This window comes from Selaginella moellendorffii, unplaced genomic scaffold, assembly GCF_000143415.4.
Source record: "Selaginella moellendorffii unplaced genomic scaffold, v1.0 SELMOscaffold_35, whole genome shotgun sequence".
Taxonomy (NCBI): Eukaryota; Viridiplantae; Streptophyta; class Lycopodiopsida; order Selaginellales; family Selaginellaceae; genus Selaginella; species Selaginella moellendorffii.
The window spans coordinates 75465-96573 of NW_003314296.1; the positions used below are offsets into that span (position 1 = coordinate 75465).

A 21109-nucleotide genomic window follows, 5' to 3' on the forward strand; every position below is an offset into this window, starting at 1 on the left:
CCGAACCCGATCCGTCTCGCCAAAACATGCTTCGAGCTTCTCTTTGAACAATTGAAGATCCATCAGCTCCGGAACCACGACCCCTTTCATGCTCTTCTCCAGAAGAGGAGAAAACCATGACAAAGCTGCACCCTCGAGCAACGTCCCAATCACGCCGATTTGAGACTCGGGAGTGGGGTACCGCCGATGTTGAAGTGTAAAGATCAGCTCCATTTGGTTCAAAAATCCACGAAGCTCCGAACGTTTGCCTGAAAATTTCGCCGGGAAACTCACCTTCGGTTCAGGAACTTTGCTGGATCCTTGAGCCGAAAGTGAAGCAAGCTCCTGCTGCATGCGAAGAAGGGTCGTGGTTCCGGAGCTGATGGATCTTCAATTGTTCAAAGAGAAGCTCGAAGCATGTTTTGGCGAGACGGATCGGGTTCGGGCTGCTACCACAATTCTTGCCACATTCCTGACTCTTGCCGGATTCCTGACCTGCAGACCACATTCCTAACTCTCGAGACACTTCCCTATTCCTGAGTCTCGAGACACTTCCCGATTCCTGAGTCTCGAGCCACATTCCTGATGATGATGTGGTGCCTCCTCGACCTCAGCTGTATTTAGGCCGTCCTCGATCCAAGAGTGGTGGAGCTTCATCAACCTATAGTATATATAGGTTAGCCTTGTTCCATTTCTCCACAATCTGAATCAACACCAGTCTAAGGCCTCTTCTTTGTTTTCACTAGCTTTTTCTCTTTGTCTTTAGCATTTTCCAGTCTTGATTTTGTTAGGGGTCTTGACAACGTGTTTTGCTCGTTTGGCTTTCGCTTCGGCCACTACCACGTGGCGCCCTTCTGGCTCCATTTTGGGGCCTAGGGATTTTGTGTCTCACAATTAGATCCCTTTGTTTATTGATGTTTTACATGACAAATGGCATATTTATAAATGCTTAATATGTATGATTTTAATTTTAAGGGTAAAAATATATTTTACTCAAGGGCATATTATATTTTAAGTAACCACTAATTAATAAAAATCAAACCCATACTATGTACTCTGATACTATATGTAGCATAATTTGAAAAAGAGGTAATTACATAATAAACAAGCTCTTAATGGCTAAAGAGGCTTGCAAATATAATTTCACAACAAAATTATTTGAAATATAAAGTGATAAGACCATCTTTTTGGCTTTGGCTTTTAATGTGTATTTTATCCCTATATTTTTTTAAAAGTTTTAAAGATCACAATGACAATATATCTAAATCTCACGTGAGTTACAAATTGTAATTATATTGCTTTTTAAAATTTATATTAATTTATTAGAATCTATAAACTATGATCTTAGATCCATAAGAAACTTTAATTGATACTTTGACAAAAATTATTTTTTAAAAAAACTAATTGGGTTAATCACTAAATATTCAGAACTAATAGATTCGTAATAACTTAATTATATGAAGATATAGATTTTCTATGAATGATGTTGAAATTTAGAATTCACCAATCTTATTACTAAATTTTGTATTGAACCTACTTATATAATGCGATACCAAAATTTTAAGATTCACCAATCTTTTGTATACTTAAATCTATAAGTCATTTGATATAATACATATACATATACATTGTTTATGGGCAGATTACCGTAACCAAAATTTGTGGTCTGCTAATGACCCGTAATAAATTCTGCTCTCAGGAATCACCATCTCCGCCAAAAACACAACCCCATATCTGGAAGAAAAAATCTGAGTGCTTCGAGTCCAAAAATCTTGAAAACTCTTAGTTTAGTCACTGGCTTCCTCAGCAACTTCACCAAGCTTTGGTCTCATCCTTTCTAACATCTCCCTTCCCAGATCCCTCAGCCAGGTACTATCCACCTTGTGTTCCCTGTTCAGTTTCTCGCGAAGATCAGGATGAACTCGAAACCATTCACCCAGCAGCCTGTGAACATGAGCACGGATACACTTGTCCGGAGCCGGATACTTCTCGCACTGATCCAAGTATTCCATGAGTAAAGTCACCGGATCGATCATAAGTTTACTCGACCCCTGCTCTTCGTCCTCGCTGTCACTGGGTTTGAAAGTTCTGTATCCAGCAAAGAGCGCTGGATTCTCGAGCAGTGATTCCGCAGACAAAACACCGTCCACTCCTGTTTCCTGGATGCATCTCTCGGCGTCTTCCAGCCAGCGAATGTTTCCATTCGCCAAAACGGGAATTCGCAAAGCCTGCTTCACTGCTCGGATCACCTCCCAGTCGGCTCTCACTGTTCTCGAACACTTTTGCTCCCTCGTCCGGCCGTGAACTGCCAGCAGCGAGCACCCCGAGCTCTCCAGCATCTTTGCGTATGAGATGGTGTCGTCGAGGCTGGGAAACATCCGAATCTTGCACGAAACTGGAACGTCCAAGTTGGAGACGAGCTTTGTTACCAGTGCCTGAACTAGAGGTAAGTCATCCATGAGGAACGCTCCATAGTTTCCTCGCTTGGCTATCCTTTGCGGACACCTGGGATAGCCATAGCCAGCGATAAGTTATAGAGAAACCATAGAGCTTCTTACCCCAGGTTGATGTCAATGTAGTCGCAAAATGGTTCCACGAGTTTTGCTGCTGCGAGCAACGTATCCGGGTTATTAGCACAAAATTGTATCAGCAATGGCCGATCTTCCTGCCATGACGTTGTAAGAAAACAAAAGCAGCAGAGAAAAGTAACAAAGAAAAACGAAGGCTTTTCATTTACCGGACAAGTCGTGAACTCGTAGTTTCGATATTTTCTATCTTCCGAGAAGAGACGAGCGTGGAGCATTGGAGTGTAGGCTCCAGTGGCCCCATATTTTCTACACAGCATCCGGAAGGGCAGCTCGGATTGATCCACCATGGGCGCCACCATGAACTTCGGAGCTCCAATGCGTCTCCAGTGATCCCACGATCTCTCAATGTGACGAGACAGTGAGAACGAGTTGAGTGGTAGCTCAGCCTCCAAATCTAGACGAAATTTTGAGATCGAGAACAGAAAATCACTGTTCTTACCAGGCTCTGCGGCGGCGCAGTGGAATCCATTGATCTGAAAGGCATATCAGAGAGAAATCTAGCAGCTAGAGTTGCCTTACCTGCAAGGGCGCCTGCGCGGCCGCCACCGCCATGGTCCCTCTGCCAAGAACCCTAAACCTAAATTTAAAAAACACCGCGAATTAGCCACCAGCTTTGCTGTTTGGTTGATTGATACGTCCCAGCCACAATGTTTAAAGCTTGTGTCTTTGTGCGTTTTTTGTATGGATCGATCCTGCATAGAATGTAGCTGACAAGAAATCTATCGTTTTGTGGCATGTTGCAAATTTAAGGAGGTGTTGCTTTTGTGGGGTCTCATTGTCTCAATCCCCCACCAAGAAAATTCTCGGGGAACCAGTTTAACGCCTTCGTCCGTGTCGGAGTTCGATGCAATCTTCGCAAAGATCGAGCCCAACCTAAGTGTTGGATGGATTCAATTCTCACCTTGGCAACACTCGATCCATTGGAGAGGGGGAAGATTCTAACCAACCAAATTCTATCCCCAAAGAAAAACCAAATATTTAGAAAAAGCATCACGTCCATTTCCATCACTTTCAAGTCGTATCGATCCAGTTTCAAGTAAGGACATTTGCAACCAAAGATGGAGCCTATGTTGGTGTTGAGGGACAACGACACCTCTCTCGAAACACGACTCTTTCTTCGTTCGTTCAAGAAAAAAAAATGACTCTGACTAGGTTCTAAGCGGAAAAGGGATCAGATTGCGTGCGAGTTTTGTTATTATAGGACACAACACAAATCCGTGTTCACTATCTGATGATCTGTGTGGACAACAATGAAAGAAAGAAAGAACTCCAATTTTTTTTTCTTCGTGGGGACTTTCGGCGTGAGAATCATTCAAGGATGAATCGATCTTCACATCTTTCTCACTCTCTGATCGTTGCGTGTCCGTGTCGTAAATCTACTGCTTTGTTGCCAAAGGGGGCCATAAGATCGAGACTGAAAATCTGATCAGACAACGAAACTTGGCCACGGCTTTTTCCAAATATACACGTCGATACCAGTGGGCTCTTTGATATACGTGTTGAGCTTCCATAGGAGATGACGTTGAGCTTGTGATCACGCCGTGATCTCACTCACAGTTTATATACTATTATATAAACTTGGCCGTCATAAAGGAACTCACCAAACAAACAAAGAAAGAAAATGTAAACGCTGGTGTCAATAATCACAAGTTGTTGATGCCACAAAAATTGAACCTTCGTAACGGCCCGGGTCATTGTATTTCATCAAGCAGTCCCACAAAAATAAAATTCCATCAACCCAAGGCCAAGATCAAAGACAAACACTACCACCACGACAACAACTTTCCAGACCCTACAAAAAGGTTGACAGGCAAACAAACACACTAGGGATGAATAATGCATCCATCCATTCTAAGTTGGTCAAACAAGATGCCAAGTTTCGCGTTATCGAAAGATGTTTTGTTTGATTGATTGAGTGATCTTGTGTGAAAACTTGGGGATCGTATAATCTAGGGATGGAAGTTTGGAGTATTGCGTAGAGGCCCTAGATTTGGGCCGACACTGAGGTGTTAAAGTTTCCAGGGAAACGGCCAATTTGGCTGTTTTGCAACAATGGCAAATGTTGCACGTAACGGACATGGCCAAATTAATGACACTCGCACGGAATAGGATCTTATAACGAATCTGCTGCCGTCCATCTGGTCGATCCAAGATTTCGTCAAATCGTTGTTTGGTTGTCCAGAGGATAGATGAAAACATAAAAAAAACGCTTTAACAATGTCTAAATGGAATTTCATGGCAGGGAGAAGATTTTGGCGGTGGTAGAAACCGGAAAAGTATTTGTGTGCATAAAGAGCTGGGCACATGTTCCATGCAGGTAGAAAGACATGTTCTTGTTATTCATTCTCAAAAGGTGAGCTAGGATTTTATATTTATTATTACTATTGTTATTTTATTTATTCTTATTATTATTTGCTTTCTTTCTATTCAAGAAGTTTCTCTACGAAACGAAACGTCCTCTCTTGTTAGGACCACACCACCATTCGAGAACAAAAGTCCAGAAGAATTTAGGGCACACAACCCCCTCTTTTGACCAGAGGGAATCATGTACATTACACTATTATAATCATCTTCTTGGAATTTTAACTTGGAGTGGATTACCTGGGCCAGGAGCTCCTCTAGAATCTTAATTATAGGCCTAGAAAAAAATTGATAACAGAAAAGCGAGTCGATATAGCTCACCCAAAGTAGAAATAAAATGCCCAAAGTCAACAGTTTCAACCCTTTTGACTTGACCGTTGGATTATAACGGCGAATCGATGGTTCGCCGGCGGCCACAAGGTTACATTTCACCTGCTGACGTGGGGCCTACGTGGCCAGCCGCGGCTTCTCCAAAGCATATTCTACGAAGAAAATCTCTATTTTCTTGAGGTTTGATTTAAAAGCTTGTAGCGGTGAGACGTCCGGAATTTTGCGTCTTCCATCGATCGATCGATCTCTCGCTGCGATTGAGTTGCTTCGATCCATCCACGGTGTAATCTTGCTCTCCTCTCTTGTTTCTTCTTTCTTGCCCTCGCGCGACGCCATCGATCGATTTCTTTCTTGGATAGCTTGCTCGATCGATCGATACCGGCATTTCGATCGGCGCTGTGAAACGCAAGGGCGCGGCGGCAACGGGGGCAAGAAGATTTCCAGGTCATGACTGTCCAGATCGGTGGGAGCTCGTGCAAGGGGATCATCGCTGGAAGCTATGCGCTGGATTTGATGGGAGAGCGCGACGCATCCAGCAGCGAGCCAGCGATTATGGAGGAAAATCTTTCTGTGGATCCTGAGGAGGAGGAGGAGGATCATCGGCGACTGCAATGGAAGCGGCCTCGAATCGAATACCAGGACGCGGCGGGGGCGGCCGGGGCAGCAATGAGCGACGAGACGGAGAGCTCGCAGCGCAAGGGCGGCGAGAGCGCCAGCTCCAAGCTCAGTCTTTGCCCGAGAGGGCACTGGCGGCCGAGCGAAGACGAGAAATTGCGCGAGCTGGTAGCGCTCCATGGTCCACAGAACTGGAATCTCATCGCGGAGAAGCTCGAGGGACGATCAGGTAGCAAACACTCTCACAATTCCCATGTTTCTTCCTCGCTAGCATACTTTTCTTTCGATCTTCTCACGATTCTTTCTTCTTTTCTTTGCAGGGAAGAGCTGCAGGCTAAGATGGTTCAATCAGCTCGATCCGCGAATCAATCGCCAGCCTTTCAGCGAGGAGGAGGAAGAGCGCCTCCTCGCGGCCCATACATTCCATGGGAACAAGTGGGCTCTCATCGCGCGGCTCTTCCCGGGAAGAACAGACAACGCCGTGAAGAACCACTGGCATGTCATCATGGCCAGGAAGTTCCGCGAGCGCTCCAAGCTCTACGGGCGAAGATCCAAAGCCCACTCGACTGTTACTACAATCAATGGCGCTGGCGCTGGCGCGGCTAGTACGCTTGCCGCTACGCCAAGGCGTAGCGCTACGAGTAGCTTTACAAGCCAGCGCCAAAGACTTATTGCTAGTGGAGAAGCGTCGACGTCGAGCTCGTCGGGTGCTACGTTACCATCTTGGCTAGAAAAGTACTGTGCCACTGTCACTGCTGCTGCTACTAGCACCATCACCACGCGCCCGACGGGGTTTCAAGTCCCACAGTGTCATCCAGGATCATCACGAGCAGTTCCTCTCGGAAATCCCGAGCTTCTTAAGGCGAGACCAGGCGGCGGCATTGGATGCGAGGGCGCGAGCTTCTTCCCGACGTACCCGAGCTTGATCAAAGAAGACATTGCCAACGCTTACAACCTCGAGCTATCCAGTAAGAAGTTTGTGTGTTTCCACAAGTTCTTAGAACTTAAGTTGTGTGCGTGAGTGGTTTGCTAGGATGCTCGCAGCAGAGGAGTGGTCCAGTGATCTTCGGCCAAAGAAGGGTCGGCTACTCGAGCTTTGCTGGTTCTGGTTCGACTGCTAATGAAGCAGCTATAACTCGGCGATCCGAAACAGGCGAGGACCACGGGAAGTGGCCGTGGATGGCTCGTCCGGAGGGCTACTCGGGCTCCTTTGGGCGATCGGAGGGGCAAGCAAACCAAAGCTGGGCGTCGGCATCGTCGACGTCGAGGGACCCGGAGTCGAGTGCGATGATAAGTCGTTCTCCCAACAACCAAACGCAGCCAGCTGACCAGCACAGACAACAGACGGTTCCTTTCATAGACTTCTTGGGGGTGGGAGCTGCTTGATCGAGAAGCAGCTCTTCCTTCATGAGCAAAGAGAGAAAGGCACACGACTTCCCAGGTGGGGCTCGGAAGTCGGGGAATTTTGGAGGAAATGGTCAAGGGAGAGAAAACTATATTCTCGCGTTCCGAGAAGAACATGTGTAAAGCGGCTGGCTGGCCGACAGATATATATCTTTCGAAGGTGAATTTGGAGCTCTCAGACTCAAAAGGTACGTGGTTTCATTTCGTTTCTTTCTTCTTTGGACGAACTTAGTGTTTTGTATCTGTGCAGAGTTATAACTAATCTGGTGAGTGTGTCTGTGTGTACACGCTCGCGCAGGGGTCCGAGGGGATTGATTGAAAGCTACGAGACGCCAGCACGGTCAGTCAAATCAAGTGGGGGAGGCCAAGGAGATATGCAGCGGGGCGGTGAGGCGAAGAGATTTGATCGCTAAGAAATCCAGCTCGAACGCGCAAATCTCGTAAAGTACTACAACACTTCTTTCTCGGCTAAAGTTTGCGTGGTGTCAGTTCTCAGTGATCACGAATGATCGCGAATGATCGTCGCTCTCAGGGAGGACCCATGATTAAAGCATTGAAAACTCGAGATATTTTTTAAAATCACAGAAAAGATGGTAGAATACGTTAGTTCGTGGGATGCACTACGTGGTGTTACAGCACAGCGGACTTGAAAAGTATATGGAACTGGCGAGGATTTTGATTGAGATGAATGTATACAGTATGATAATCTCTATATCCTCTATTCAAGTGGTATACAGTTAAGAATTGTTGGTATGTTTGACAGTAACTTATTCCAACTTTGGAGAAGCCACTTTAAATTTCTCTGTAATGTCTGTAGGAGAGGGTTTTTTTCGTAAGTTTGATACCCTCTCAGTCAAGCAATCTTTAGTCGATCTTTGTGTGTTATTATTCTAGTGTCTCGAAGTGAGTCCTTTGATAAGAAAGAGACAGAGAGTCTCCCATGTTTAAGACTTGTTTAACATGTCATGCTTTCCGCAAGCTCCATTTTATAAACTTTGTGGCTATGCATGATCTCCCCCAATTTGTCACATTTAGCTCATGGTTTGGAAACTCTCTCCGTGGAATGAATCGCTGCGAAAGAAATTCACGGAGCTTTTATCGCTCGATCTCCACCCGGGGATCTTAACCTGCGCTGTGGCGCTCTAGGTAAGATTCCCTGCTGTAAACACGACCAAGAAAACCATGTGGAAATCACGTGAAGCTTTCATTCGCTGCAAACAAAGCTGTTGTGAGGCGAGAGTGACTCGTACCGGGTATGGTTTTTCTCCAGAGGCTGACGCGAGATTACACTAAGCCAGCCGTCGCTGGGCCGAGAAGAAAAACAATTTGTGAGATAAGAAAGCAACAGCTGGGCTTCCCCTACACGAAAGAAAGAAAGAAAAGAAAAGCTTTAGTCTTTGGGTGGCCACTGAAAAGCATGAGACCAACCAGCGCAAGGCAACGACAAGCAAAAGATGCTTAAATCAAAGCCACAAAACCAAATCAATCAGTCGAATGTGGATACGTACCATGAAAGAAGCGTTCAAACTAAAACGATGCCATCGGCAAAGAGTATTCTTTATAATCGCGTGACAATGATGACGTGGGAATCGATCGTTAGTGTTTAGTGGGGCGGATCTTTTGTTGTCTGTTCGTTTGACACGCAAGGGAGCGAAGACTGCAATGTAAAAACCAAAAAAAAATTAAAAATGAAAAAATCAAAGATAAAAGAGAGCCGGGAAGAAGGTAAGCTTTTGAGTCACAAAGACGGAGAGATTAAACAAGTAACAACATGTTGAAGCTTTTCAAGACAGACCTCAGCATTCGCTGGTTTGAATAATCGGATGCCCGGATCCGCTGTTCTGGCGATGATGATTGAGAACGAAATTTTTGCTGTCCAAATACCATATAGGAACCCTGTTCAACCAAGTAGCGCCTCACTGCTTAACTAGGCTGACATGAAAGATCGAGACGAACCTGGAGGCGTGGAAGTCACCTCCTCGTTCTTGACATAAGCCTGCCATAACAAACAATTTAGTTCCAGCAGCTATAATATAGCGCAACGATTGTTACCTCATCACACCTCATCTCCCAGAAGAAATTTCTCTTCTTGGCAGGACCACCAGGAGCAAACGTGCTGGCTTTCATCTCGTCGGTGTTGGAGATTCGGACCATTCTTCCGCAGAGGCTGCTGGCAAGTATGAACATTTGAGTCCTGCTACCGGAGACAACTGCAACATTTCTTGACTAATGACTTGGCATTCATATCCCAGTCTCTTTTAAATCTCAGAAACGGAGTTCTGAGGTCCAACTCGGGACTCGGGAGGCTGTGCTAGCACGCTACTCGTGAATATTTGGTTTTTCAGCAATGGGCTTGACTACTATTTCTTAGTTTATGATTGGTATTCTCCTTTAGGAAATTTTTTAATCAATGGTTACGATTATAATGATTAAATCCTATATTCTTATCGTATGAATAAACAGCATGGCATTGTGCATTTTGATTTCTTGTATCCTAAGATCTAGTTTACTATTGAACTTAGATTTAGACCTCACTAACATTCTTTATTCTTGCTCTTCGTATTTAAATTTTTTCTTTTATGTTGTTCTTATTAACTATAATGTTAACATATTAACTAGATCAAACAGCCAACTATAGATCAAACTTAAAGAACTACAGTCACATAAGGTTTATATTATGGTGTTGATTGAATTTATATTGATGGACTTATCATTGGTGTTACTACCTCTAACTAATGTGGGAATGTTATTTAAACTTACTTTTATCTTGGATGAGCTATAATCTCCAGCTAATATAAGACATGATTGCAATCTTGATTAAAGTGTTATGAAATTGTTCAAGTATCAAATTTGTGGGAAGATGATGTTGAAGAATTCATGAATAGTGTTGAGAAGAGTTTAAAGATCTTGCAAGATATTTATCACTTATTAGATTTTTTAAAACTTGATTTTGTTATTTGTGTTGCTGATAATATAATTTTATTGTGTTAGTAAATTTCCTGATTATTTTTAAAGTCTATTTTGAATATTTTGTTGTAATATTCAGTTGTTGTTAATTTCATTTATTTTGATATTTCTCTGAGAAATTATTTATTCTTTTATTTTCTTGTATTAAATAGTGTTGAAATTATTTGGCTATAAAGTTATAGAAAAGATAAAAATATCTATATGAACAGAATATATTCAAATAATTTATATGAATAGATAGTAAAGATGTGCTAAAATGTTTAGCAATAGATGTTATAAATTCAATTAATATACAAGGTATGACATGTAATTTTGTTTTGAATTCCAACATTTTCAATAATAATGCAGGATCGAATATATTTTTCACAAATGGAATTCAAAATCCTTGGCACCATACCTCTAAATTATTTTCATCTCCAGGGCATAAGTATTACTACTTTGTGCTATAATAGTATGCTTTTGACTAAAAGAGACCTAGTGTGTTCTTGAAGAGCCATCATATATTCTTAAATGTAAAAATTGTGTCCATTGTGATGACCTTTTCCTTCCTTGCACAGCTATAGAATATAAAATGGGTAAGAGAAATTTTTAACTTTTTTTACTTATTGTCTTACAATTCAGACCCTAACAGAATCGATACAGTTCACAAACACGTCAGATACTACTTTAAAAAGTGGTTATCTTCCTAAAAGTAGTTTAACCCCTTTATAAAATGAGCACATATGTGCTGAAATAAATCTTTATTTTTGTGTGAGTTTATTGCTCTATTAAAATAAAAAAATTTATCCATATGCTAGATGAAATAATTTCTGTTTTCAAGAGTTATGACAATGAGGAAGAGGAAGTGGACTTAAAAGGGATTTGAGGAACACAACACTTCTCCATGTGTGGAGAATATAGATCATAAAGTATAGAAAATACAGGAATGGCAAGGCAATTTCTATGGTTAGTAGTCCTTGTGACTTCTTCACCATCAAAGTTTTTTAGAATAAAACCTCACCAGCAACATGGAATTTAAATTTGAACAGCTGCCTTCTTGCCTACTGGTAATGGAACTAAATCCTATACCTAGTATTCAAGTAGTGAGTGGTACTCCTCCTCCATGGCTGCTTGCAATTGCTTCGCCTCTGGAGAAGTAAGAGCTTCCTGGACAGACTTTGGCTCAACCATAGCACATGCACATCCTACTGCAGCAAAATAGTTGTGTCCATGTTGAGGATTGGACTCACGAGACTCTAAGGCACGCTGTGACAAGTAACGGACTCTGCCGCGAGTGTCACAGTCTGAAAGGGACGAGAAGACGATGGCATAGCTGCTGGCGACTGGGGAGCTGCTGGCACTGTGGCGGCTGCACCATCATCACCAGGCTCAGAAAAAAGTTCAAACCATCATCAAAGGGCGGAGACTGCTCCTCTTCTTGCTATGGCTGGCGGCTGCTGCGCCTAATTCCTCCAAGTAAAATTGGCGATGTGTTTGGAGATGCTTGAATGTAGAGTTTACTCTCGTCAAAGCGAACGTCCCGACGGTCTGTATGCCTTGCTCTCCAAAGTATATCCCAGCACGATGCACGGTAGACTCTTCGCTTCCAATTTGCGTCTGTGCTTGTCCATCACTCGAGACAGCCAAATACTCCAAAATAGCTGATGGAAGATGGATGGCCACTCCATAACTGGAACGGTACTACAGATCCTTGAAGGGCCTGAGTGGCATTCCGGCATGGAGAAGCATACTGCGAAACAGTTGAGCCGTGTTCTATTCATGCGCTCGGCAACTCCATTTTGTTGTGGAGTATCTGGTGGTGTGAATTCTTGGATGACTTCTCACGACATGTGGTGGTGCGGTTGATGGCGAGAAAGTCAGAGGTCTTGGACCATTTAAAAATCTACAAGGTCTCGGCAGAAAATCTTCTCAGCCATCAGCTTCAGGTTCTTCGCAGTGCTCGTGGAGGAGAATACATGTCCAAAGCACTTCACCAAATTATGCCAGGACAGTGGAATTCATCATGAAAGTAACAAAATACTTCTTGTGCTGGTGGGTTGGGACATGTAGCGGGGACAAGCTGCAACACTTGATTACTTCGGCTTGTTGAATGCTGTGGTAGTGGCGTCCTGGTCTGCTTGCCGAGAATACATGCCTCACAAAACTCGAGATTTCCTGTGAGTCCATGTTGTGAGCTAACAATTGTCTCGACGGCTCCTTCATGGATGTGTCCCAGTCGCTCATGCCAAAGTTGCATGTTTCCTGGGCGAATGATATGGATCTTATTTATAAATATGATCTTGCTCGGTTTGGGCCTTCATCATTTAGCAGCAATGCTTGCATCTCAACAAATGCCTTTGTTGAGCTCAAGACTTTTCTCAGTGTCTCATGTTCTGGTCGTGCGGCCAAAGCATTCAGTAGAACTGCCTTGTTGTCTGCTTCCTTTACGAAGAACCTCAAAGAAGACTGGCAGGTGAGGAATGACAAGGCGTTGTCCTCCATGGGCATTAGACTTGGAAAGCTTCATCACCACCATCTTAACCTCACAAAGACAGCTGCTGAAAATTGGACGACCTTGAAGACCACATCCGAGCAAGTGAGGAAACCAAGAAACTGGATTTGAAGTCCGAGTTTTTCAGGCTTAGAATGGGATCTGACGAGTCTCCTGCGACATTTCTAAAGTCTATTCTGTCGTCACTGGAGGCTGATTTGAGCTCTGTCCCCTGGACAATTGTCCCGGACAAAAGTGAACGAAATCTCTTTCGCCCAGTTTTCAAAATCAGTGCCGCTAAACACCAAGGGCTGTCAGTCCTGCAAGGATTTCAACCACTGGCCAACCTTGCTGGACGATAAAGTGATTGCTCAATGTCGTTTTTCTTGCGTCTTCTTCTGCTTGTTCACACGCTGAAGAATGGCTCGTGAGTGATCGAGACTCTGCTTGCTCTCGCCAAGACTTCCTCTCCCAAGCATCGTTTGCCTCGGCTCCGATACCATGTTAAACTTTGAGGCAGTTTGACTACCACTTTGTATGGTCTCCATATATAAATATTTATCATGGCCTCCACCTTAGCTCGTGGATCCAATCTGGATATTTCTACAGATTTTCCAATTGGCTTGATTCTTTTTGACAGTTGTGTGTTTGGATGTCATCCTTTGTCTCCAAAAAACAGCATGACAAAAGTTATATTGCTTCCTCACTTGACACACGCACAAAGCCTATCAAGAAACAAACCATTTGTTAGTGACAAGCAACGAGAATTGTTACCTCCTCTAGTCTCCTAGAAGATTTTCTTCCTTCTTTCCTTGGCACGGCCACCCTGTGTTCTCTCGAGCACCTTCCTACTCATTGTGATATAGCCTTCGTCTTTGATACCTGGCATTTCCCGGGGTCTGTAGTACAGTTTCCGCCGTGCCATGTCACTCCGGAGCTCGAACACCTCGCGCTCGTTGTTAAACCTCTCGTTCAACCGGATGAGCTCGTCGTAAGTTACCAGATCTGGGAGCAGTCCCAGCTCTCTCATCTTCCTGTGAGCCTCGTTGGCGTCGTTCACCATGTCCGCCATCGCGAGAACGCCAACGTACGCGTTGTAAGTCATGGCACACGGCTTGTGGCCCCTGTTCTCGAGCTCGTCGAAAAGCTTGCAAGCGGTCTTCACCTTTCGGTGCCTTCCCAAGTTGTGGAGAAGCGCACTGTACGTGTAGCCGTCTGCTTGAAGCCCGCAGCTCTCCAGATCCTGGAGCAGCTTAAACGCGCCCTTGAAATCGCCAGTCTCCCCGAGCATGGCCATGAGCTTGTTGTACGTCACCAGATCGGGCGTAAAGCCGTTGGCTTTCATCTCCTCGAGCGTGTCCTGAGCCTGGAAGAGCTTTGCGTGCCTGGCCAGGAGAGCCACCATTGTCCTGTACGTGACTTGGTCCGGAGCAAAAGAGTTGGCCTTCATCTCCTTGAACAGCGAAAACGCATGCAGCACGTCGTCGATATTGGCGAAGCCGCAGATGAGAGCGTTGTAGATGCGCTGGTGAACGTAGCCACTCACGTCCCGGAGGCCACGGAAGAGGAGGTACGCGGAATCCATCCTTCCCGACCGGACATACGAGAAGATAATGCTGGTGAACACCGCGACGCTGAGTGGCTTCCCCCGCTGTGCCATCTGTTTGAAGAAATCCAGCGTCTGCCGAACATCTCCACACTTGAACAGCAAGTTCACCATGCTGCTGTGAACGACGATGTCCGGACTACATCCACTGTCCATCATCTCGAGAAACAGCCTGCAAGGCTCGGCTATGTCACTTCCATCCCCAGTGTTGGTGATGAGAATCGAGTACGTGACACAGTCTGGAGAGATGCCGTCTTCCTCTTTCATCGCTAAGAAAAGCTTCCAGGCAGCGTACCTCCGACCATTCTTGCACAGAACTGCCAGTAGCGAGTTGTAACTGACGAGCTCTGGCTTGAGGCCCCGCTTGCTAATCTCTTGGAAGACCGAACAAGCACGATCTACGTACCCGGCCTTTCCCAAACAATCGATGAGCATGTTGTGTATCACCAGGCTCGGTTCCATTCTCTCTTGGATCATCTGCTCGTAGTGAACTATCGCATCACCCGGACGATTTGCTTGACAGTGGCCCGAAACCAAGCTGGTGTAGACGTAAAAGTCGGCCTTGTTTCCACCCTCCTCCATCTCTTTCATCAGCTCCTCAGCCAAGTCCATCCTCTTTGCTCGAGCTAGAGCAAGGATGCCGGCCTTGTAGACTTTGAATCGATCCTCGCTGCTCTCCACACGCATTCGTGCCCGAAGCTCTGATGCCTGGCTATGAAATCCATTCGCAGCTAGCACGTTGACGCAGTACTCGTACAAGCCCAGCGATGGAGACCACCCAACCTTGTGGCTCCTCGCAAAAACCTCTAGCATCTCTTGCAGCTGCTGTGCTTCCCCATGTCGTCGAACCAAGGCTTCCAAAAGCCACCCTGCTTGAACCATCACTTCACCGTAGCAAGCGAGCAAAATACCCAGTGTCGCTCGATCTGGAGCAGCGAGCTCTATATTTTCTCGCATTTCGTCCATGAGACTCCCAATCTCCTGGAACCGATTAAACTCGGCCAAAACACAGAGGACCGCGTTGTATTCTCTTGTGCCGTGCCTGTGTCCTCTAAGATTCGAGGCGGCATACCTGAAGAAGGCGATGCAAGCATCCGGATTATCCCCAAGCCGGGCGAGAATCTCCGCGACGCTCGACGACTCCACCAAGAACCCTAATCCCTGATTCTGCCACAGCTGCCAGCTGCCGCTGCTCCTCACCAGGCGCAGCGCGCTGGCCACGGACTGCGACGGCCGCTGGTGCCAGACATCGGCATTGATCCTGGGGAGCGCGGGATCCTCGTCCAGGAAGAGAGGAGGGGATTTTCGCGGCGGAGGAAGACACGGCTGTGGCCGCTGTACCTCGAAGAGCTGCTCCAGGCTCCTCTCCAGCATCTGCCGCGGCACCGATCGGGAGAAATGGCGCTTCCGGGTGAGGATCCATAGCATCGCATCGCCTAAAACCCTAGTCCCCCAACGAAATGGCGGGAGTGTAAAGCATATTCCTCCCAAAACCCCTAACAGAATATCCAGATGTCCTGATGCTATATTTGAGTCTCACAAAGAATCTGAGTTCTTCGGTTTTCATACAGAGAAAACATCTTGTTCATGTGGAAAACAGTTCTTGTTCCTCGCACAAACAGCTCCCCAGTGAGCTCAAAGCACCTTTCCATATATGCTCAATTAGATCCAAAACAATTTACTCCTCAATACGATTTTAATCTATGTTAACCAAGATCAATCATAAATATTAATAAATGAATAATTTGGTGCAACTAGTTTTTTTTAAATAATATTTAAAGTCATAATGATATATTTCTATTTATAAATAAGATCCATATCATTAGTAAGTTTCTTGAATTTATTCAGCATCAGCAATAGCAAATATATTATATAATTTAAAAAATATTTAAACAACTTAATTGAAAAACTTTGCTTGTTATAAACTTTAAAAAATATTAATTTATATTATGTAGATGAGAGATGATGAGAGGAGCTCAGTTTTCTAATTGTATTTTTTAACGTTTTGTTGTTTTATGTTCAAATTAATGATTTTTCTTATTTTTAAGTAATTCAACAAGTGTCATTTATAAGTATACAAAAAATTAATAATTACTCATCAAGCTGTCTTATTTTGTCTACAGTGATAAAATGTAATACAATACAGTATTATGTAAGAAAAAACTTTGTTTCTAGTGATGTAAAACCAAGATTTTGTTTTTCCCTTCTTGTAATGCAATACATCTTATTTATAAAACAAAATAACAGCTCAATAATCTTTGTTTTAGTTATTGTCCTACACTGATTAATTTTATTTACAATGCATTTAGTAAAACAAAAGACTTTGTTCTTATGTTTTCAAAACATGAGATTGCTAGCAATGAGAGTGTTTTTTCTTCTAGTTTTCCTTTCATCCATTATTAATACTAACCATATCTGTATTCATGCTAAGCAATTGCCTGGATGTGGAAAAAGTTGTAACACTAATTCTGAATGTAACAGTGGTATGGATTGTCTTGCAGGGATGTGCACCAAATTATTATGTGTTTGTGGTGCATATTGTGGACCAGGAACATCAGGTTGTTATGCAAATCTTCCATGCAATCACAATTATAAATGTGTATGTCCTCCTTCCTGGAATTGGAAATACATAAATTATTGAACATTTATAAACAGTTTTCCTAATTAATGTTAACACTATGTTTTGTTATTTCAATTGATTGAACAAGATATCAACAAGAAAAAGATAAACTTACTGGATATTTAAGCGTTTAGAATGGATCCCTCCAACATCACAATAAGTTTGGAATAAACCAAGCTGTGTTCAAATTTGATAATTCCAACTTAGATATGATCCAGCATCACTAATGTCCATCTTTAAAGCCTTCTCTTTTAGAATTTTTACATCATAAATATCTATCGTAAATTTGCAAATCTCATTTCTCCACAAAAGATTAATATCTAGGAAAATGAACGGATTTGACTCACTAGCAGTTTCAAATTGTCATTCTTGGCATCTAGAAGATTGGAGCAACGGATATCAGACTGTCCATACAATATCTAGTTAAGATAAAATGTGTTAGCATAAACAAAAGAAAAAAACAATTCTCATACCGAAAAAGCTGCACCATCAGCAATAAAAGAACTAAAGTCGTCATCTTCCAACTGTTTTGTAAAATAAAATAATGCAATTGCTTAGTAATCAATAAGTACCTCTTGTGCACTAAACAAGGATTTCAAGTTAGTGGCAGTTTCTCTTAGGCCAATTTCAACAAGGTCAGTGATCTTCCGCAAAGCTTGAGCGCATTCAAGGCCGGCAGAAATTCCTATCTGGATTATCAAATCTCATTTGAGCAAATTAGTCAATAGAGAAACAAACAGACCTGCTTATCAAAGGCTTTATAATCGAGTATAGCATCCACAACTGCAGAACTAGCCCAGCTACCAACAACCAAGTGAGGATGTTTAAGCCTGAACCAAGCACTTAGAGCACCAGAATATGAACCCCCAATAACAATCCACTTGTTGTTTGCATGCTTATTGCATTTTTTATTTATAAATGTCTAAAGAAGAACCAACCAGTTTCTAGGTAGTTTGCAACGTTTGTAAATCACGTGGTAGTATTCAATAAATGCATCATGCAGACAGCAATAAGCCATCAATGAAATATGATCAGCCAAGGATTGCTCTACGGTCAAATATTTGAAGTTTTTTTTATGGAAAACTGTAGCCATAGTAATGGTGTTCAAGTTACCACACCTGCCTTAAACTGTCGAGCTAAATCCTACAAAGTTATAAGCAAAGTTTATGAAAGTAACAAGCAAAACTTGTAAAGTTTACCAATGTATATGTTTGATAGAGTTGAAGACCTTCACCACATAGGTATAGAAAATACCACCGAATTTGACAAGTCATCGAAGTACCTTTGAGGGAAAACCCGGGTATCCTGCACAAATATGTGGACAAAACAGGTAAACGCTAGCTAGCTAAACCACATACGTCTGGATCAAAATTATCTACACTTTGGCTGAGAGTAGCATAAGTCACAGCCGATAGTGCTGCAAGTTGATACGAATGAAAGTAGCGCTTTCTCTGTTTGTCGAGCCTAAAACCATGGCGGCCTGGGCCAACCCCTGGCAGGTGATTATCAAGAGAAGAAGAAAAGCAAGCAGAAAAATAATCTTGAGCATTGAGAACTTTGCAAGAAATTAAAGCACAATTGATACTGTTATATAGCAATAATGTGTGCCAAATTGAGATCCTCTCAACTAATTTTCTCGTTTTGAACGTACACAAAAGAGGATTGGAAGAATCGCGGGTGGCGCATTCTGAGAATATCAAACCCGGTCTCCCATTTGGACGTTTAGAGACCCCGTCCTCGTGGACGAATCAAACACGTACTCCGCGCGAATCTCACCCACCTTTACACCCAGCCCCAAAAGGATCCCAGTGTCTTCGTTCCTCCAAAACCTTACTCCTCGATCGAGAGCTGCGAAGGACTCGACATAACTGTAAGCGTAGTGCTGCCTCCGGATTGGAACGCGCGCTTCGGCCATTAGCTGCTTGAGACGAGCAAAAGCATACGAAGTTTTACTGCGAAGGAACGAAAGAAATGGTGGTATTACCTCGAAAAAGCTCCAGCAGCTTGCGTTTGAAGCGCGAGGATTTGCAAAAGCTAGATAGCTTGGAGCCATCCCCAACATGCCACCATAGCGTGCTCGGAGAATCACCAGCGGAAAGGAGTCGGGAGTAGTGGAAGGCAGCGGCAAGAATCTCGTCGTCGAGAGGAGGTGCTTGTTGAAAAACGACGTCGTCTTGCTGCCAAGGCCGACACCTTGATCAACCTGTGAGAGTGAGAGCAGCATGAAACTTTGAGCGAGGCAAAATATTAAAATGATAAACGCCTTGCCTGGAATGTATCAATTGCCCCGACTCGCGCACGATGCACGAGACGAGTGTTGTCTCGAGTGATCTTGACGTTGAGAAACGGGACGCGATCGATACCATCTGCTAACAAGTCTCGATCGTCAAGCGTTTGCACCGGTCCAAGAACGTCCCGTGTTGACACTTCTTCTACCACGAACCCGTAAACTAGCTTGCTCCCTTTGGAAAGTTTCTGCAAGGGAAATAGTGAGAAAAGCACCATGTTTCCGCAATGGATTTACCTCTGTGATGCCTGTTTTGAACCCAGCATGGTCCACCCAAACCACAGGCGTCTGCTCTCGACTCGTGGGATGCGAGAGAACCGCCGTCAGCTTCCTCGAATTGTAACAGCCGACTCGAAAAATCTTGTCTTTCGGGCCGTCAACATACGGGTGAGCATACTCCAACTTAAATTGAGAGTCATCCTGTTGTCACAGCTAGATGTTGGCTCCTGCGGAAATAAATTGCGACCTTACTTGAGGACGCAAAAGATCGTTTGAGTTGATAGATCCATGCAGAGTTCTGTTCTTCCCGGCAATGTTTCGGTGCTCTACGGACAGAGTTCCAGCTGGTCGAATCGAAGCCTGCCATCCAATTAGACAAGCACAAAAAAAGAGAGATTCAAAAACAATACCAGGATCGGCTTTCCAGAATCGGAAGAAAAGAAGCTCAATCCCGTTTGGAAGTCGCACGCATCCTGCGGTTTTTCTTGGATGAAGAATCGAAGCGAAACTCCATCCAGATCATTCCTCCTGACATCCACGTTTACTTTTTCAAAAAGTTGGAGCTGCCGCAAGCTTTGCAGTGCTTGCTTGATCGCATTACTGTTGTAAGGCATCCCTTCCATCACCTAACAACAGAAAGAAAAAAAAGAAGCGAGCTACGAATGAATAACCAGCGCAAGAAGAAAAACAAAAAGAGAGAAAGAACTTACAGTTCGTGGAAGCTCTCGAAAGATAGTTTCTCTCGAAGTTAGACCCTGGATCGCATTACCCTCCACATCCTTGAAGGAAACTCTAGTGTCAGTGATGGTTCCTTCGCTGACCCTGCAGCATAACACTCCAGTTGAGGATCCAGTGAAGCCTCTCACTTTGGCCAATCCAAACCCCTGTCGACGATACCAGTTCTCCACCTCTTCCTTGATCCAAACCAAAGTGTTCCTATCACCATAGCATCCCCGGCGCACTAGCTGGCTCGTGATATCAGCCTGGACGAAGCAAGGAAGCAAACAAGGCCCCCACAGTTCATCCTCCCTAGCGAAAGCTCTCCACCCATGATCATCACTAACAGGACCGACATTTACGCAGTAGAACGCTCTAATCCTTGCCGGGACCGAGGACGATGATTCCTCTTCCTGTGTTTCTTCCACCATGGAAGAACTAACTCTCCCAGAAGGGAGCGAGAAATCCCATCCATCGTGTTCCTGGAACCCAGAATCATTGCCGCTGTTACCCCGATTACCGCCACTGCCGCCGCCCGCGCCAGTGAATGGAGTGGACTCTATCGGATTTCCCGACTCCCCTCGCGGCTTAGAAGGATTTCCAGGAGCGCCGGCGAGCGATGTGATCTTCTTGAAGAATCCTAGCGAGCATGTCCGGACAGGAGCTACCGGCGGCAAATCGAATGGAGTGTGAAATACGAGCTCCAGGCGAGCACGATGAGAATGGAGATCAAACCTGGCTGCTGCTGGTGCTGCTGTTCCAAGCGCCTGGATCGAGCAGCAGCTCATCTTAGAACCCTAGATTCCGCGACCGATCAATCGACATGTAGAAATATTTCGGGGAATTCCTGCCACGTCGAGAACTTCTCATAAACCCTAAAATTCTTTTTGCCCTTGTAAAACCCTCTAAGCTCAAAATACAATTAGTAGGTTGAGTAGTTAATCAT

The 21109-nt window shown here is 44.2% G+C and overlaps 4 protein-coding genes across 6 annotated transcripts; 1 reads left to right on the forward strand and 3 right to left on the reverse strand.

The window, feature by feature from the left end:
• Positions 1 to 1637: 1637 nt before the first annotated feature.
• Positions 1638 to 3148, reverse strand: LOC9656411 (tRNA-dihydrouridine(16/17) synthase [NAD(P)(+)]-like). 2 transcript variants are annotated; one of them, XM_002977762.2, is made up of 5 exons: positions 3087 to 3148; positions 3007 to 3040; positions 2717 to 2961; positions 2538 to 2644; positions 1638 to 2484 (listed from the first exon to the last, which is right to left on the reverse strand). In XM_002977762.2, the coding sequence occupies exons 1-5, from the start codon at positions 3117 to 3119 to the stop codon at positions 1767 to 1769; spliced, it is 1137 nt and encodes a 378-aa protein (XP_002977808.1). In that variant the 5' UTR covers positions 3120 to 3148; the 3' UTR covers positions 1638 to 1766. The 2 variants fall into 2 exon arrangements, with proteins under 2 accessions (XP_002977808.1, XP_024538655.1); XM_024682887.1 differs by having other exon boundaries at positions 2717 to 3040.
• A 2303-nt stretch (positions 3149 to 5451) lies between these two features.
• Positions 5452 to 8043, forward strand: LOC9657152. 2 transcript variants are annotated; one of them, XM_002977602.2, is made up of 4 exons: positions 5452 to 6102; positions 6194 to 6841; positions 6907 to 7465; positions 7528 to 8043. In XM_002977602.2, exons 1-3 carry the CDS (start codon positions 5706 to 5708, stop codon positions 7257 to 7259), a joined length of 1398 nt encoding a protein of 465 aa, XP_002977648.2. In that variant the 5' UTR covers positions 5452 to 5705; the 3' UTR covers positions 7260 to 7465; positions 7528 to 8043. The 2 variants fall into 2 exon arrangements, with proteins under 2 accessions (XP_002977648.2, XP_024538652.1); XM_024682884.1 differs by having other exon boundaries at positions 7576 to 8043.
• A 5173-nt stretch (positions 8044 to 13216) lies between these two features.
• On the reverse strand, positions 13217 to 15767 carry LOC9656412 (pentatricopeptide repeat-containing protein At1g63330). The gene is made up of 2 exons (XM_002977763.2): positions 13489 to 15767; positions 13217 to 13439 (listed from the first exon to the last, which is right to left on the reverse strand). The coding sequence occupies exon 1, from the start codon at positions 15746 to 15748 to the stop codon at positions 13502 to 13504; it is 2247 nt and encodes a 748-aa protein (XP_002977809.2). The 5' UTR covers positions 15749 to 15767; the 3' UTR covers positions 13217 to 13439; positions 13489 to 13501.
• Positions 15768 to 18496: 2729 nt separating this feature from the next.
• On the reverse strand, positions 18497 to 21023 carry LOC9657153 (protein TOC75, chloroplastic). The gene is made up of 7 exons (XM_024682879.1): positions 20157 to 21023; positions 19857 to 20072; positions 19699 to 19806; positions 19465 to 19647; positions 19209 to 19415; positions 18925 to 19143; positions 18497 to 18858 (listed from the first exon to the last, which is right to left on the reverse strand). The coding sequence occupies exons 1-7, from the start codon at positions 20949 to 20951 to the stop codon at positions 18637 to 18639; spliced, it is 1950 nt and encodes a 649-aa protein (XP_024538647.1). The 5' UTR covers positions 20952 to 21023; the 3' UTR covers positions 18497 to 18636.
• Positions 21024 to 21109: the final 86 nt, after the last annotated feature.